Genomic DNA, 18,584 nt, shown 5'->3' with positions numbered 1-18,584 from the left:
GATACATCTACCTGTGTCAGTATATGTGTGAGTACTCCCTGTGAGCCAAAAGCTCAGACTTCAAACTGCTCTAAAACCTCTGATGCAGTATTTTTCTACTCATGGCTCTGTATGATGTCACTGAGGGGCTAAAATGGCTAATATGGCCATCTCAGGTATACAACTGCCTCTTGACAGCTTAAAGGGAGAGTAAAGGAGCTTAAAACAGCTTCTTACAGACAGAAGTGCTGCATTGAGGCCCAGTATGAGATAAATCAGGACTATTTTGAACTGCGTCTCATGCAAAGCTCCTCTAACCAGGTTCACCGATAATAAAAATAGCTGCAAAATAGCTAAATAAGTTCCCTTTAAGTGTTTTATTTCAGACAAAGTGGCTATTAACACTGCAATTAAAAACATCTTATGCATGGGCATGAACTATGCTTGATTGCTTAAAAGTTTCTCGGTGAAGAATTTGATCATAAAGCATATCAAACAATTTCATTCTTTTGTTTATCAAGCTACTTTCATGCAGGGAGCTGTTTTCTGGGAGTTCTGATAAAGCCGCTCACCTGCACAGCACCAAACAGGAGACAGATAATTAGAGAGTAGCTCATAATGCAGAGGAGAAATTAGCAATTAGCTACAGGATGCATTTCCCTCAACAGTCAACTGAGGTAAAAAACAAACAAACGAAAGACCTGAACGAAAAATGAATGAAGATGGCTTTAATAATCCCAGCAGGGGACGTGATTAATAGTTCTGACGCTACGTAATGAAAGCATGACACCAAATCAATTAAAAAGACACAAAAGATATATAAATTAGCAACTCAATGTAATTTTAAGAACATGCTGATCAAATATTTACTGAGTTCAGCTCAAGAAGTCAGTTTAATTCCACTCTTATTAAATTGACTCTTTAAAAACTTCGGATTTTCCGTGAAGTTTGAGTGAGTTATTTTTTTTTGCATGTTTTCCTCAAATTGAAATCACGGCTGATTCTTTCAGTAGAAAAAATTCAACATTTTACTGAAAAACATTCTGAGCAGACCTGTAGCAAAACTGAATTTCTTTCAATAACGTGGCAGGAATCGGCACTTCTTCAGTAAAGCTCTTTGAAGAAATGAAAATTGCTCAAATTTCCAACAGGTTGGTCTCTAAAAAATATTTTGTCCTTTTTATCACAGCTACTCAACATTGTTAGAAAATCACAAATTACAAGCCGTGCTTTGTGCTTTTTCTTTGACAGACTTTCGTTACCAGCATTTGTTGACTGGAACTGGAAACAAAAAAAAAAAGAAACATCCTCAGAGTGATGCTGAAAACAGTAATCAATGGATTTGTTTCTTGTAAATTAGCTTTAAAAGCTCACTAAAAAAGGTTCAGTTGATCCAAAACACCACAGCGAGAGTGCTAACAGAGACTCGAAAGGAGGATTGTCTTCTTTTCCTTCTCTTCATTTTGGACCCTTCAAATCTTGAAGCACTTCACTGTCAAACTACAACCTCACATGTGGTTCCTTGAGTTTCTTAATTGGAGGCAGACGCTTGGATTCAGGAGACAGACGCTGTCTCTAGTTTTAAGAATAGGCTTAAAAACGTTCCTGTTTATAAAGCTTATATTTAGAGCTGGATCAAATGAGAATGAACGACCAACCTGGTTTGAGCAGAGCTTTCTAGCTTCCTACTGTCGCCACTCGCAGTCTGAACATTCAGGTTGTCTCTTTACTGTATGATCAAATTTTTATCAACTGAAAAGAAATAAGAAATAAGGAGGAAGTTGGATCTGAAACTAGCCTGCATTAGCCCAGGAGGGTCAAACTACATTGTTGGCCCACTTTGATCTCAAGTGGGTCAGATTGGTGAAATTCCCCCTTCTGAAAAAGAAAGGCAATTTCAAAAATGCTGCAGTGGCAAAGAGAAAAAGTCTGTCAGCACAAATTACAGAAAAGTACTGAGACTGTCCTGTAATTATAAAACAACAAGTTTGTTATAAGTCGCAGAAAATATTTTATTGTTGTAAAAAGTTGATAGTGAAAAAACAGGAAACTTTATGTTATTTAATTGTTTATCTGTTACTTAATTGCTTTGGTGTAGTAAGAATGGCTGTGGGAGAAGTCTCTATCAGCAGGAAGAATTTATTTCCTCCTTTACTTCTTCCAAAGCCGTCCAGTGGGCCAAATTAGACTCTTCTGGGTCCAATTCTGGCCCCTTGGCCTTATGTTTGACACCCCTGCAGTAGACTATTCTTAGAATAAAATTAGCACTGGCTTCACACAATGGACCAATCTGAGTACGTCCTGTGCCTTTATCCTCAAGCTCAAATGAATCTTTTTGTGCAAACTTGCACTAACCTCTTCTCACAGATAAAGCCAGCCTCCCACTAACATCCCGACTCTTTGGCTTTCCATTCTTTCACTTTTATTTCTCTGCATTTTGCTGAACCTGCGCATTAAAACTTTGATTTCAGCCACATTAACCACTTTCAGCGCATTTACTTTGAACTAAAAGCGAAATCGCGCAGCACTTTTCCGAGACCCAGTATCAGGTCACGTCCTTAAAACTGTCTTGCATTTACACTTCATCACTTTCTATCTTTTTGAAACAAGCAATTACAGGAGAAAGATCTAAATATGATCAAGTCAGTCGCACAGCAAAGGCAATCTCTCTCTGGGAGTTAGACTCCGCTGTGCTCATTTACTTTGCAGCTCTTATCGACTTTGCTTTTCCCTCTCTAAGAAGTAGAATTTACATTTAAATGTCATCGCTTATCCTGCCCAAATTGCTGCAGTGAATAGAAGCCACGAGTAAACAGCAACACTATGTCTGGATGGCCTCTTTTTCTTTTTTTTTGCAGGGGAAAATAAATGTATGTTTGCCCAAACGTTGATTTAAAAACTGTGTGTGTGCTGCAGTACTTTTCCGTGCGTTTTAGTTGTGAGCCACCTTGATGTGGAAAAAAACCCGGTGAAAAACACTTCGTGACCTACGCTCACTACACCCACTCACGCTGCTTTATTTTCAGCTTTAAACACCAAAACACGGCTCAGGGTCCTCTGCCTGTTATTCAGTCAATGAATAAAAGGGACACATGTGGGCATGAGGCACAAAGAGAACTAAACCGGTTCATCAGGGTATAGTCACCTTACAGTAAATGCAGCGGTTTGGGGAGGGTGGATACCTGTAAAGCTGGCTGTTATTTTTAGAGGAACTGAAGACTTGAACCACAGTTTGTGTGATCAGAAGAAAAGTGGAATTAAAAGCTGTTACAATTATAACGTCGGAGCTCTGCTGCACAGGTAGGGTGAGGTTTTAGGTGATTATGAGGGGGCTCAGAGGAAAGCTCAACACAGACACAAGTCAGCTGATATGGTCTGGATATCTGAGCAGGATTCATGCTGGAAGGCTCTAAGGTGAGGAGGCCCAGCAGCAGTTATTCCTCTCAGCTGGGTCTGTATTTCACTAGAAGAGGAGGCTGAAAGGAGGGCGATCTGGGCATCTCTGCTCAGATAATTTTGCTTGGGTTTATGTCATCTGAAGCCAGTTCTCTAAGACAGGCCTAACAGACCCTGGTGGTGTCAAATCATAAACCCTAAACCAGATGGAAGAGAGGTTAGGGTCAGTCACTACTGGGTGCTGTGGTGTTGTCTTGAAATCTGAGGAAATCTCCACCATCTGTAAACCTCTCTGTGACTCACAGACGCCACGCTTGGAACTCAAACCTCCCCCATTTTGCTGGTAATATTTGACCTTAGGACGATGTTATGGCATCATTGAGAGAGATCTGGATGTTTGTTAAAAAGCAGGATTACTCTAATGAGGGTGCATGTTTTTACCCAAAACTAATCAGGTCATCTTTAGTGGCTAAAACTAACCAGTGAGTAAAAGTGAAAGAGAAAATAATTCAGCAAGTGGGAAAAGAAAAGCCAAACAAACTGTAAAACGGTCTCACGGGGGCAGGTGTCAGCATCTCCTGGCTGACGAACCTGCGCTGCCACGCTTCCAGCCTCCTGCTGCAGGCTTTGCAGGTCTTTAATAGAGGACCATAGAGGACTGCAGCGGCTGCTGCGTCAGAGCATCGCTGCCAAAGGACGACGCAGGAGACGGTAAAACTGAACAGCAACATATAGTGTCCCAGGATGATAACACGGTGCAGCTTCAGCTTGAAAAAAAAGGGAAAGGTGGCTTCACGTTCTGCAGTCGCAACATTAAAACTATGGATTATAGCTCAATAATACATAAGGGAACAGAGTGACACTCCTCTTATTCTGCTACACAATAGATAGTAAAAATATATATGTAGACATTTTACAGGTTGGATTATTTTTGAGTAAGTTCATTTTGAAGCCACAATAATCGTCCCTTCACTTTTTCCTCTTGTACAAACCAAAATGGTTTGTACAAGAGGAAGAGGAAGAGGAATTGATCTTTTTTTTTTTTTTTTTAAATTTAATATTAATTTCTGAGTGAATCTTTTGGAAAAGTGTTTAATGAAAAATATATCATATTAAGGCTCATGTCACTGCAGGCTGCTACTGTGCAAGCATTTTGAAAACTAGCTTTATGCATTTTAAAGTTGTATCACTTAAACACTTTAATGAAAGTGCTGAGTCAGCAGTTTCATAAACCACTGGCTATAAAATGTGTGGAAGGAGCAGCTGCCAGCCTTCTTCCAGCTGCAGCAGGGGTGTCAAACATAAAGCCTGTGGGCCAGAATCGGCCAGGCCAAGACTCCAATCCGGCCCACTGGACATCTTTAGAAAATGTAAAATGAGTTTGACATCCATGATCAAAGGGATAAAAATAGCAGGACACTTTATTAATCCTTCTCATGAAACTGGATCAAGTAGCTGAAGCGGGAGTATTCAATGTTTCCATTTTTATATCATAATGTCATAACATATAATGATCATTTAAACCCAATTCTGCAGAAGTCATTGGTTAAAGTTAACCGCCTCTCATTATGTAGCTGAATGAAACTATTTTTAATGGAAAAAAGAAAAACAAGAATATCACCTTAAGAACTCATTTTTAGTCCAAATTCCTTTTAAAAACAGTTTCTGGTGCCATGGTAATAAAAGTTTCAAGTTTAAAGATTATATCCTTATGACAGGATATGATTGAGGACAGTCAAACTTCAGTTTTCCAACTCTTTCCAGTCCTTCGATAGCTGCAACACCACCGTGCTGGTGCTACTTAATCATTCCACATTTCACCAGTTTACGAACATACGTAGTGTTTTCAGCTACACAAAAATCAGTGGGAAGAAATTCACAGTAGACTGCATCTGTGGGCTGCCAGTAACAAGCCCCTCAGAGATGCTTTCTGTAAGGCCAAACGAGAAGTTTGCATCGCCCTGGATCACTGAAAACATCAGCAGAATTCATCCCCAGTCTTTGATTATCACATAAGATTAGCTGTTGGTTAGGACGTGTTTACTGCCAGCAGTAAAAACACTAAACCACAGCAGTAGAAAGACTACAAAGTGGTCATAACTTTAACTTCACCACTACCACGTGCTGCATTTAGGGATGATGAATGCCCCCAGCAACTTCTGCAGTCTGTTGGCAAACATAAGAGTTTAAGTAAAACATTTATCAGTTATAAAAACGTGTTTCAAAGTAAATAATACAAATCAGTTCTTGCGGCCCACCTGCAGCAGCTTCACAGCCCACACTTTGGAACCCACTGAATCTACACTACTTTAAACAAAGGAAAAAGTCGGGTTGCTCTTTAGTTCTTTCTCTCAGGGTGTTCATCTAGTTTGCATGAGGAATTGGACGGTTCATTAAATGTTCACACGTAGGAGGATTACAGTTTGTCTTGTCCGGCCCACCTGAGATCAAATTTGGCTCCTAAACTGAAGCTTCTTCACACAAAGACTCAGCGAAACCATTAAAGTAACAAAAACAAAGGAGACATGTTGGTCGAAACACATAATGCCCTGGATTTTTATTTCATTTTGTGACAATTCAAGAGGATTCTTAAGTCTTTCCCATGTGTGTGAGTGTGTGTGGTGGAAGGGTTTACAAAAACAAAAGGGAAACAAAAAAATCATGAATCAACTGGGCCATTGGAATGGGCATTGGGCTTGTGGTACAGACAAAGAAAAACTACACGTAGCCTTGTTCAGTACCAAACTCTTCACAGAAGAGAGTGATTTTTTTTGTTTTATTGATTTTTTTAAAAGTTTTTTTTTTTTTCCTTTTTTCCCAAATGAAGGCACCCGATAACTTGTGGTTCATGGCCTTTCAGCCTTCTGGAGTTTTTAAAAGTAGAGAAAACTGTTTCATTTCTTTTTTTTCTTCTTTCAATTGATACATGTTCCTTATTATACAGAAGCTGGAATGATAATAAATGTCAGTTACTGCATTTTTTTTTTTTAAATTACTCCCTTATAGTTTCTTTTTTTTTCAGAACAAGTAACAAAAGAATGAAGTCTTTCATGGGAAAATAAAGGAGAAGGGAGATACAAAAATATTTGTTTAAAAAAAAAAAAAAAAAAAAAAAAAAAAAAAAAAGGGAGGGGGATTATCCTTTAGAGAAAACTAAAAGTTACTAAGGCCATCTGGTAGAAACCAGACGCCAAAAATCATACAAAAGCAGCATTAATTAAAAAAAGAAAAAATTATAATATATAGTGCTTAGATAAGTCAGAAGCAGCAAAGTCTTCTGGGAAAGTCTTCATCCCCATTGTTTTGTTACTTGTCTCAGGAATAACATATGTATGGAAGAGCTTTGTGGAGACTGATTTACCCACTGACAAACTGATGCCTACAAACAAACAAAAGCCCCTTTCAGACATTTCAATTAATCTGACGGCATCTGAACGTGTTGGCGTCTCAGTGACATTCACTGGCCACTTTAGCTCGTCTGATTGCGTTAAGTCACGTCAACGAATCAGCTCGCACTAGATCGCATCTGTTAGAGATTCCCCTGCGTCTCTGAGCTGCGTTACACAACAATAACATTTCATCTTTGATTTAGATTTGAAATAAGACTAAAACATTTATCTATGATGTATTTTAGCTGCTCCTGATTCAGAAAAGCCCTCGGCTTGTGTGCAAGGGGCAGGTGGGTACAGCACAGTCAGCAGCACCCACAGATCTTGGTCAAAGAAACATTCAGAAGTGCGGGCTGCACCTCACACAATACTAATCACCACAAATGTAATAAGTTCTTGGTACGCGTGGCAACCACAGCAGCCCCCCCCCTGATGTGTGTGAGTGAATTCTGAACGACAGTGCCGTCAATTTAAGAGACTGATTGAGCCGAATGCTTCACATCACGTCTGAAAAGGGCTAAATACACATCTACTGCCCTGCGCCTGAATCTTTAACAAACACGTCTGCGTGGATTTAAACAGACACATGGGAACACCCAACAAAAACGGGTGAGCCCCCGGCCATGTTCACAACATCCAAAAAGGAAGAAAAAAAAAAGAAAAAAAAAAAAAAAATAGTGGGGACTTCTTTTTTGTATAAATCTACCTAAACACTTACTACAGCACAGGGAACTGATGAAGGATACAGTGTATTTAAAAAAAAAAAAAAAATTTAATGAATGTGGGGGGAAAACCTCTGTAAACACGGCACAATAAATAGATCAAACAGCAGGTTCCGCACCATGCATGTGATGACATACATTTTTCTGTGGTATAACTTTCACACCCCATACTCGCACCAGTTGCAGTTTGTCGTTTTCTCTTTTTAATTTTAATTTTGATTTTTTTTTTTTTAATATCGAGTGCAAAACATCACAAATGAACAATTCTGTATTCAAGTAATGTTATATACAAGAAGGGTGGGGAGAGGGGTATTACAAATATGCAGTACTGTACATATAATTGCCATATTAAGAATTTACAGAGATCTCCTATTAACAGTAACAAATGGGGGGGAATTGTACGAGACGAGCATTGCAATTAAGTCCCAAACTGTTGCTATGGAAACCCAGCCTTGCTGTGCTCAGTCCGCCACCACTTGCATTCATGACTAACGAATGATGCATAGCACCTTAAAAAAAATAAAATTTAAAAAAAAAACAACACAAAAACAAAAAAACCCAATGGAGTCACGTTTCCTCAGAGCGGTGTATGAGAGGCTACGTAACCTCCATGGCCACTGTGTTGTCCGTTAGACTGTTCAGTGCTGGCTTGTCTTGTTCATGATTCTCCCTGAGGGCAAAAATGGAAACTGTTAGCACAGACAGGCTAGCATAAACCTGTTACTTCAGTTGTCTTAAAATTAAGCACAACAAACCTGCTTTAAGGCCAAACAATATCTTTACTCATGTTTCTACAAACTAGAAAAGCAACAGATAAAATCTAAATGTGCCACATTTCAAAATAAAAGCCCAGAAGTAAGTGTTTTATAGCGATTAGACACGTTATTCTTGAGTAAGATGTAGGTGAAAGGTGCCGCAAAAGACATTTTCAGGTTGGATCTATAAGGTAAACATTGACAGGGAAGTAATGTCCTGAGCTCAGTCATAAACATCTCAGTACGCATCCAATCTATGTTTTTTTTATCTTAACTACACACATCCATAAATTTTGTGACAACATCTTGCACAGCTGCTCTCACATTGGTTTTGGACAGATTTTCATCAGACACATGAAAAGATGGCACAGGTGGCAAACCTTTTAGCAAGCAGTCCTATGCTTCATATACAACAGTAAAGTCTCTTCTTTTTTGGTCTAACATGTCATCCCTGGAATATATCTCAAGCAGACAAACCGTTTGTCACAGAGCAGAATGACTAGAAAATGTGGAAGCCGGACAGCTAAACTACAAACTGAGCTCACAAGAACATGTAAACTTTGAGAGCTGCCAACTCTGCTGGTAACTCAGTAGGTTCATAACATACACATTCAAGAGTGTTCCATGTTGGACATGGCTGCTTTGAGTAAAAGGTAATAAATTAAAAGGAGTAATGTTGACGTTTTCCCGTGTGCTATTCAGCTAGGTACGGCCTTCCGTTTGGAAAATCACTTCACCCCTCGAGTGTTTTCAGTTTTCCTTACCTGGGCACTATGTCCAGCGGCGAGGCCGAGGCTGTAGTGACCTTGGGTTTCTGACAGTTGGCGGCTGCTGCGTGGGCGAGCTTTAAGGCGGATGTAGACATGGTGGTGCTCAGTGTCCGGGGTGTGGGGATGCGCTTGGTGGCGGGAACACTCAGCCGTAGGTTGTTGTTATTTCCCAGCAGGACCTGAGTGGTGGTGTTAGTGGTAGTTGTGTTGGCAGGGTGAGTGGTGCCATTGTTGTTACTGGTAGCAGACGCGGAGCTGGTGGTGGTGGTACAGGGGTGGAGCGAAGCAGGTGTCGTTGTAGCAGTGGGAGGAGCCGGGGTGGCAGGGGACGGGGACGCTGTGCTCGAGAGGTGCAAGCCCTTGTAGACACCTGAAGTGGGTGGAGTGGGGGGTGGTGTTGGAATAAACAGGATTTGGAGAAGAAGTTTTAATTATCACCTGATTTTTTTATTTTTATTTTTTTAAACCTGCTCCTGTTCTGAATTTGAAGCACTGAATTTGCACAGCAATTTGAAGTTGAGTACACAAAGTTTCAAAGCAGCTTTTTCCCTCCCTTCAAAGTGTGAATCATAATCCTTAAAAAATGAGGTACTGTAGATGTGCACACAGGTTTCAAAGCCTAACTTAACAGAAACTTTAATTTAAAAATCTTTGACAAGGAAAAGTTTTTAATCTGCTGCGTGGCAGAAGAAAATGTAGAAGCAGGAGGTTTTTTTTCCCTTTTCACCAAATCAGTATTCAAAGAAAAAGTCACTGATTATCAGACTTCAGGTTGCAGGAGTTTGATCTGTGAAGGACACCTTGGTGCCCCGCTTCCATCTCCAGATTAATGAAAATCTAAATTCCCTTTTGTCACTTTTCTTGGTTATCTAGCAAACACTCCTCCGTGAAGCGGCATCAGTCGTTGGGGTGCTGCTGGTGCAGGTTTTGTTGAACTTTCATTGTGCTGCCATCTGCTCTTTTGTGTTGATGAGTATTGAGGGCGTTAGTACTATGATTACTTTTGTCCCTTTGTTTGCTTTGTCTTGACTTCACTGTCACTGTACTGTAACAATTTGGTAAAGTGGACTTTTCATTTTAATAGTGCTGTTGTAAAATAAATGAAAAAAATTAATCAATTTGGTTTTAATTTCAACATATAACTAGAATTAGAATAGATAAGTAAACAATTTTGGGATCATCAATACCAATATACCTTTGTTAAATTTGACAATAGTGATTACAACATGAGCCTTCAAAGCTAAGAGGCTATTGGTCAAACCAGTGGTTGTGTGGGAAGCAGTTATACCTGAGGGGGAGAGGACGCCATTGACTCCTGGTCCTAGCTCCTCCTTGGTTTTCAGAGCCAGCAGTTGGTCGGCGGTCACGAGGGCCGAGGCGGCAAACTGAGCACTGGCCTGGTCCAATGTATTTGCCAGGGTCTGCTAGGAGACCAAGAGTAACAAGTTTACATGATTTGAAGATTACGGGGGGATCAATCAAAAAGTATATATTATATAAATATATAAATTCAGATCACTGTCTGCTGCTGTACAGTTGATCTGCACGCTGACCTGTGTGCTGTTGGCAGTGGTGGCGCTGTTGGCTTGCTGTTGCTGGACTTGCTCCAGCTGCTGTTTGTGCATCAGGGACAGCTGCTCCTGATGCTGCTGGTACTGTTCAACTGTGAAAGCTGAGAGAAACAAAAACAGTGTTACAAATTCACAATCATAAAACAGACAGATCTTTTGACACAAAGAATATTTGAGCCAAGTGGTGGCAGGTTGGCATTAAACCTTAAACCCAGGTCAAGACACGCACCACATGATGCATACGGAGCCTTTCAGATACACTGTCCATGACACATTGTGCCTAATGTATTGCCACCAACTTTCTATCTTCTTGGGAAGATAGAAAGTTGGTCAAATATTTGTTTTCAACTGCTTTTGGATGAATAAAAACCATATTTGGGAAAGAAAAGTAAGCTGCTCCAACAGTCTGAATCAAACAGCAACACACAGACAACAACTCTGTCAACTCACACCCACTCAATATGCCTCGTTTGATAAGTCAGCAGGGAAGCAAACAACAGTGAGTACAACAAAGGCCAAAGACTTCAGTCACGAAGGAGCATCTTCAGTCTTGGATTTTACTGTTATGCTGCAGACCTTACTGCAAACTGTGCTCATGAATAAATGAATGACCGAACCAGAAACCAATTCACTATGAACAAAGCAAAACCACTACATGGTTTCCTGAATTATTTTTAACACTTTTTGGGCACCAGTGAGTTTTTAGTGATGCAATGCATTCTAATGAAAAGTCAGACCAATGTTTGGTAATGAGTACGTCCATTTACTCTCCAGGTGGCTTTTATACTACAATAAAACATTCCAGCTTTGATTCTTTCAGTTTTGAGTATATGTGGTAGGAAAAGAAATCGTTTTGGCCATATTCAGGTAAACTTAGGGTACTCCAGAAAATATATTCTCAGATTTCCTGCCTGACAACTGAGGTTTACTACAAAGCAAGATTATACAGTTAACAAGTTTAGAGATGGAGTTTTTAATGTCACAGGTGGCTCTCTCAACCAGGGCTAAATCCCTACAGAAACAAAAGGATCAGTTGAGCCATATGTCATGAACGCCAGCAAATAAAGCCCTGCCAGGCACAACAGCATAAAATGTGCACCCAATAAATGCATGAATACGTTTTCATACTTGGTCCTAATTAGCTGCCAAGCCCATTTGCATTGGATCAAATTAGTCTATTTATAGGATGTTATTAGTGGCAAAACTCAAGTCAGTATTTAATCTGAAGTGATATCCATATCTACGGCTACAGGACAGCTGATTAATAGATTTAAACTGATTAAGTTAGATATTAATGGCATCAATAGGATTGGCATTGCAAATTAAACACACCAGGGGGAAATCGTTCCGTTTTAAGGTGAAGAGAAAAATATGCCTCTAAGCAAACGTGCAGTTTCTGAAATAGAAAGCCTGAGTCGATGTCAAACTCATTCATGAAACCAGTCATATCTGACATTTTAGGTGTTGTAGAGCCAAAGAAAACCTGAACATGTTTTTGTGGATATTTCATCCACCCTAGTATTTGAATCAAAGTTTTTTAGCTGTAGATAACATGGCCATAAGTTCTTCTTCATTAGGGTTTGAACTGAAAAGTCCTCATCTCATGTTTTAAAGGCATTATGTGCATCAGTGCATTATTGATGTATCCATTCCCTGTGTGCTTTTCACTTCTCAGTTTCATAAGATCCACAATCTGCGTACATCTCCAAGTCACAGCTCGTCCTGTGGCATTACCTCCATCTGGAGCACGTGTCATTTTTATTTCTTGAACTCTAACACCGTGTAATTTAATCAAAAATCAACTACTTAAACAACAAGTGCAGCTGTCACATTTGCTCATACACAATACATATTAGTAGAGTTTCTTGAAAGATCCATGTTAATTATATCAGTCTTTCACATTCTCACTGAACCTTTTCTGGAAAAATCAATAAGCAGCTTGTTTTTTCATGCACATCAAAACAAGTTGCAGCAATATTAAGACACCCGCCGCCTGACTGCCCTCACAGTAAAACCACCGGGGACCTGTGGCATTTCGTCTCTTCGTCAAATCCATGCATGTCATGAATTCATTTATGAAATCCTGCTTTAACTGACACCTTAAGGAATGAAAGGTAGGTTGTATTCATACAATGTTACCCCCAAAGCAACAGCTGTTCTAAATAAACAAAAAAATAAAATAAAATATATAGAAATTCTTGCTATTTTAGCACAGCCACAAAACAAGGAATTCTGATGAAAATCTAGGAAATTAAAAGCTGCAAACATTCGATTAAAAATCAACCACACTTGGACATGTGTCCTGAACAAGCCAGCTGGTGACTCACTTTGTCACCGTTACTTTTTCAAACTCTCCAAGCGAACGGCATCCATGACTGTCATACCACTGAAAGTGCTCTTACTTTAAATGTTTAGTCATTAGTAACGAGAACCTTCCTGCTGGCCTACTCCCAACTCCATTGCTTTGGATTGCAAATTGGAAGACAGTCTTTGTTCCGCTCTCAACTTGAGGACCATGCTATCCTGAATATGCAATAGGATGAGAGCTAGTTCAAGCACTGACATGCCAAAACTACTGAGGACTACCATTTAGTTTGTGCAGACCTTATTAAGTCTGGCTTTGCTTCCTTTTCGCCCTGACATATACCTAAGCCCAGCCCTGACAGCAAAACCCGCCACAATAAATAAAAATATGGGAGAAAAATTGCATCCTGAGCTCGAGCAGCTGAGAGTTTTATACAAGTGGAATTCTTGAAACCACAGAGGGATTAAAAGGACATTTTACCTTTGCTTTACTTTCCAGACCGAGAGCCATCTTTATACTGCCTGATGAAAAACTGCCAATTACAAACAAACCACTATATAGCTAACAATATCTAACACTAACTAGCTGGTATCTTACCGTCTCCATGGGTATAAAGTTATGAAACCAACACAGCCCAAAGAGAACACAACAGTGTCTGTGTACAGTCAGATAAGCCACCTACCAGCAACGGGTGTGGGTGCAGGGACAACCCTCCCTGGACGTTGGGAGCCAAAGGGTTGCCCTCCGGTGGTGGAGGCCGAGAGTGGGCGCTTCAGGCTTCGGCTCAGCCTCCTGAATAGAGGGTGGGCATTGTCCAGCTCATGTAGTGGTAGTGTCCGTGGTCTAAAGTGCCTCCATCGGCACGACTTTATATTCAACAGTATCTGACTGAGGTCCGTGGAAGTGGGGGAGGATGGGGAAAGAGAGGAACTGAAGGAGGAACTTCTTTCCGAGGTATTTGTTTCTGAGGTACTGGCAAACTTGTCGGTGGCCGGTGCGCGTGAAGTAGTTGCAGGAGTAGGAGAAGGAGGAGGAGGAGGAGATTGAGGAACAGGCAGGTCAAGCATGTCTGGATCCAGTCCATGGAAAATGTTGTCAAAGTCTGTGTATGCTCTGTCCAGCAACACCCTGAGAGAAAAAGAGGGAGAAAAGGGTTTAACAACTAAAAGTGATAAGTTTAGCTGATTTTGCTTTGTAGATATCTACACAGATGAGACAGACGAGCACAGAATGTAAAGCTGGATTCAAATGCCAGCACTTTGCAGTAAGTGAACTCACCTGCCGCCTCGTCCCACGCGCCGTCGAGCCATGCCCAGGCATCGTCGTGGCATGGTGACTGTGGTGAGACTGTAGCGAAAGCGAGCTTCTGCCAAACCACCCTCCCATTGTCCACACCACGGCCAGCTACCCACCCGATCTTGACGAGCCTACGAAGACAGACAGGACACTTAAGTTCACCTTTTCCACTCGTTCTTGCAGGTCTCTGGGTTTAATACATCTGACCTGTGCAGTTTAGAATCAATCTGCAATCTCATCAGTAAACTACATGCCCCAATATATTGACTTCAGTACTGGATAGCATTGTTCAAGTTATGTTTACAACATAGTAAGGGTTTCCTTAAACATGTAATACTAATTTTCATTATTCCTTACAGAAAACTAAGGCATTCTAAGGAACAAAAGGTAATGTTCCTTACAGCATAGTACTGGCAGCCTGCCTTCCTGCGAAAGGCATAGGCACCATCTGGGTCATTCTCCTCCTCTGCTTCTGATGAGCCTGAGTGCAGCTGTGGATGAGAGACGTCAGAGGTCAGCGTAAGGTCAGCTGAAGAGCAGAAGTTATAGTACTGAAGCCAGAAGCCTTTGTTAATTTTTTTATTTTTTTTTTATTTTAAAAAATAAAACATGGCTTGGCAATTTTGAGAAGATTGTTGAAGACAAAGGGCAGAGTTTAGCAGCGGTAGTGGAGACAAGAAGAGGCCGTAGTGCACAGCCAAGTGGCTGCAGAGACAAGAGGGAACAGTTTCCAGGATGTGTTGTACTTCATAATTAAGCAACAGAAGACAGATGATGTCTTTTTACACTATTCAAAAAAAACAAAAACAACAACCCAAAAACAAAACAAAAAAACAAAACAGTTTTTTTTAAAACAGTGAATAAATCAATTTTCTGAGAGTGGAGGATTATTTCTGTAGTCTCATTTTGCCCCAAACTCAATAGATTGGGGCAAAATGTAACATCTTTTCACCGAGTACTTCCTCAAACTTTAAAATGAAAAACAAATGGAAAAAATAAAGGCGGAGGAGAACGAGGTCATCTAGTACAAAGCAAGGACCCGACTTGGAGTTTGACTTTCTCTGTCACAGCATGTCTACGAGTGCAGACGTGTATGATGAGGGCCCAGGCAGCAGCACACCTCCACTCCCTCAGGAGGCCTACACAGTAGCCAAAGGGCAAGCAGAAAGACAAAACTGGCTGCAAACTGTCACACACTACCCAAAATGGACCAGGTGAGAGACACTGATCTGGAAACAGAGGGAACTGCAGGCAGCCAATGAGAATCCTTTTGAGTTTTATTCCCTAAAGACTTCTGTTTTTTTAAATTAAAGCCCAGATTCACTCAAGCTGAACTGAGTACTGAAACAGCTTTTATGCAGGTTTACCCTGATATTTTTTCCTCCCCTTTCAATGATTATAAAATGAGTCTGGCTGTGCCTATGACAGCAGCAATAGGCTCCAGCCCCCGGTGACCCTGCAGGTTCTACAGTGAAGCAATTGCCTGGCAGTGATTCAAATCTTTCAGTTTGAGTTTAGATCCTAAAAATAATTTTCAAGTATATAAATCTTTGATTTAAATCATAGCCCTCTTTAGCATCCTTTGGGTTCTGTACCTACACAACTCCCTATCGATGTTTTCTATTAAGCACCAAACAATATGCAGCCAGAAAAACACATTTTCTGGTATCTGATCAGTTGTCAGGTAGAGGAAGAAAAAGAAAAAAAAGAAAATAAAAGCTTAATACAGACAGTTCTTCCTGCTGTGTAAAAACCTTACCTGTTCTTTTGGCTTTGTAGCTAATGAACCTTATCGCAGCATAACAGCTGCTGCCACTTTGTAAAAAAAAATAATACTATTTCAAAACCATGCAAACTGGAAATAACCCAGTGGCACCATGCAAAAAGTCAAACTACAGGGGGAAAAAAAATGTTGTGCAAAGAATTCCTCTGAGGAAAAAGTCCCAAGCTTGATCTGCGTAACATGCTTGGCTTTACATGAATGAGCGCATTTGCTTAAGCGTGCAGGTACCTGGGAAAAGGGCTCATCATCCGAGCTGGGGAAGTCGTACTGGTTTAGGTCCTTGGCGTTGAAGACAACCGGACCTGTATGGTGGGGTGTGCCTGATGATGGTGGCAGCACCTTCGGCTTCTTCTCATACTTCCTTTTCTGCCGGGGAACTTCTGTCTTCTCAGGCTACAAGAGGGAGAGCGGCCAAACTTAATGACACTGCAGAGGCACTTTAAAGTACACCTTTAGAGACCGCAGCCCAAGGGCAGCCTTTTATCTTGCGCAGTGTTCCTCTTAAAAGACTCATTATATTAACTTTTCATACCACCATTTTCACTTTTCCTTCTTGGTTGCATTTTAAGCAGGTCAGTGGTTTAAAAACACGACCTGCAACAATGCCACTGACCCTTCAATTCTGGATATAAGCAACTTTAACTAATTCATCAGATGTTTTTTTTTCCCCCTTTGTCTTTTTTGTAAGACAAATTTTTTCCTACGGGCTCACCTTGGACTTGTAGTCCTTGAGGTCCATATGGTCCTGGTGTCGGTACTGGTTGGTGAGTGGGACCAGGGGGATGATTTGTGGCCTCACCAGTGCCCTTTCAGCCAGAACTTCTGCCATAACCTCACCACCAAAGTCTGACATGACATTTCTGGATGAAAAGGAGAGGATAACTTCATAAATCTAAAGGTGAGGCATTTCAAAGTCATTTACTTTGGCACAAGTGAATAAGAATCTGCTATCAAGGTACTTTAACTTATGTAGCAACGTCCTGTGGGTGCAACTTCGAGACTGGCTTACCTCTTCTCAAAAATCTCCAGTGTGAGGTGCAGCAGCTCTCGCTTGCTCTTCTCCCTCCTCTTGATCATTTCCAGGATTGTGACGGCTCGGCTGAGATCTCTGCGAAGCTTCAGCATCTTCTCGTACGAGGCCTCGTCGTTTTTACGGTTCTAAGATGTGAAGCGAAATTTACAAAAAAACAGGGATAAGAAATAAAAACAATCCCCAAAAGCAACACTGATTGTATAGGACTGCAGAAATGCAGAACTAAAAATTAGCAACAGTAATTGAGAGCACCGACCTTCCTAGTTTGCATCTTCTCAGTGCGTCGTCGGAAGGCCACGTAAGGGTCACTGGTGCTTGAGCCGTCCCGTTTCTCCTGCTTGACGGTGGGGATGAGGGAGTTGGCTTTGCTGTTTTTCCTCTTGCGGCTCCAGTAGTCAAAGACCTCTTTAATGAGCTCATCATCCTCTTTCAGCAGCAGTTTGGCCTCAGGAAGACTCACAGCCTGCGAGCGCAACAAAGGAGATAAATACAATCACGTTAGAGAGCAGTGAGGGTGACAAATCTGACACTGCCTGCCATCAGTGGTTTCAAGTCAGTGTTAGTAACTAATGCAGTCTTAAAAAGTTCTTTAACCGGTGAATCTCACTTTGGAACAAACCTGATATGAATTTGTCTGCAAAACATTTTTTACACTTCTAACCTGCTGTCCACTGCCTTTCTCCAGCCGGTCAATCATTTCCTCAAACTGCAGGTAGCTGATCTCCATCTTCTTTTTCAGCTTGTTGACAAAGGCCTCATCATCTGAGTCCAGGTCGTAATCTGGCTGCTCTGTGTCCAAGCTGAAAGCTGCATGAGGGAGGCAACAAATAAATAAATACGTTTATTTTTATTTAACTACAAGGAACGATACAAAGCATTTAGATTGTTTCTGGACAAGTTCACACAAGCTTGCTTTGGTCTCACTAAAACATACAGACAAGATGCAGGTAACATGGACTCATTCCACTCATTTGGTCCAGCATCTGTTTGGATTCCAAACAATTCTTACTGTTTATTCTAATGCTGAAAAAAAGAGTTTTGTACAGGGGAATATAACCAATTATTATTATGGCCCAAGCAGCAACAAAACACCTGCTGCATAAAATATATAATCCAAAATTAAAGCGTTAACGAGAATAAATGAGTGTTCAGCAGCTGTTGGACATGAAGGCTGGGGATGCACTGGATGATTATCAGGCTTAATTACACCAGATTTGCCATTTCAGACAACTGGAAGGAAGGGCTGTCTGGAGACCGAGTGGAACCAATGAACAGTAAAGATTATCTGGGTGTTTGTTGTAGAGTGTTGACACAGTGCGTTACGCCTACTGCTCCCTTTTCCCACCTCAAATTTTTAGGCCAATCTGTTATATGCCATTTAAACATCAGTATCACCGAAGCAGTTTCCATTCAGAAAGCACTACGAGGATGCAACCCTAAAGCCATGTGGCATCTGAACCGCCCTGATGTACAGGAGGCAGGCATCAACCGATGACCTTAAGTAACCATAAACATTGCTTTTGTCCAAAATGTGCGTTTATGACAGTAAACCATTTTTAATCCGAGGCGGCCATAAAACTGCTTC

At 40.9% G+C, this 18,584-nt stretch overlaps 1 protein-coding gene across 3 annotated transcripts in view; it reads right to left on the bottom strand.

Annotated features, from left to right (window-relative positions):
• Positions 1 to 5,903: 5,903 nt before the first annotated feature.
• The window catches only part of LOC120737647 (enhancer of polycomb homolog 1-like), a 34,049-nt gene continuing 21,368 nt past the window's right edge, over positions 5,904 to 18,584 (bottom strand). For 2 of the 3 annotated variants that reach the window (XM_040038470.1, XM_040038468.1), the window contains 12 exons: positions 17,661 to 17,806; positions 17,256 to 17,462; positions 16,976 to 17,124; positions 16,679 to 16,826; positions 16,195 to 16,359; positions 14,585 to 14,674; positions 14,166 to 14,314; positions 13,570 to 14,015; positions 10,565 to 10,683; positions 10,300 to 10,435; positions 9,006 to 9,381; positions 5,904 to 8,156 (listed from right to left, as the gene is read on the bottom strand). In XM_040038470.1, coding sequence (XP_039894404.1) covers positions 8,084 to 8,156; positions 9,006 to 9,381; positions 10,300 to 10,435; positions 10,565 to 10,683; positions 13,570 to 14,015; positions 14,166 to 14,314; positions 14,585 to 14,674; positions 16,195 to 16,359; positions 16,679 to 16,826; positions 16,976 to 17,124; positions 17,256 to 17,462; positions 17,661 to 17,806 — 2,204 coding nt within the window. In that variant the 3' untranslated portion in view covers positions 5,904 to 8,083. The remainder of the gene's footprint in view (positions 8,157 to 9,005; positions 9,382 to 10,299; positions 10,436 to 10,564; positions 10,684 to 13,569; positions 14,016 to 14,165; positions 14,315 to 14,584; positions 14,675 to 16,194; positions 16,360 to 16,678; positions 16,827 to 16,975; positions 17,125 to 17,255; positions 17,463 to 17,660; positions 17,807 to 18,584) is intronic. The other variant, XM_040038469.1, reaches the window with a different exon arrangement.

This window comes from Simochromis diagramma, unplaced genomic scaffold, assembly GCF_900408965.1.
Source record: "Simochromis diagramma unplaced genomic scaffold, fSimDia1.1 OVJJ01000247.1, whole genome shotgun sequence".
In the NCBI taxonomy this organism is placed as follows: Eukaryota; Metazoa; Chordata; class Actinopteri; order Cichliformes; family Cichlidae; genus Simochromis; species Simochromis diagramma.
This window is presented reverse-complemented; position numbering and strand designations above follow the sequence as displayed.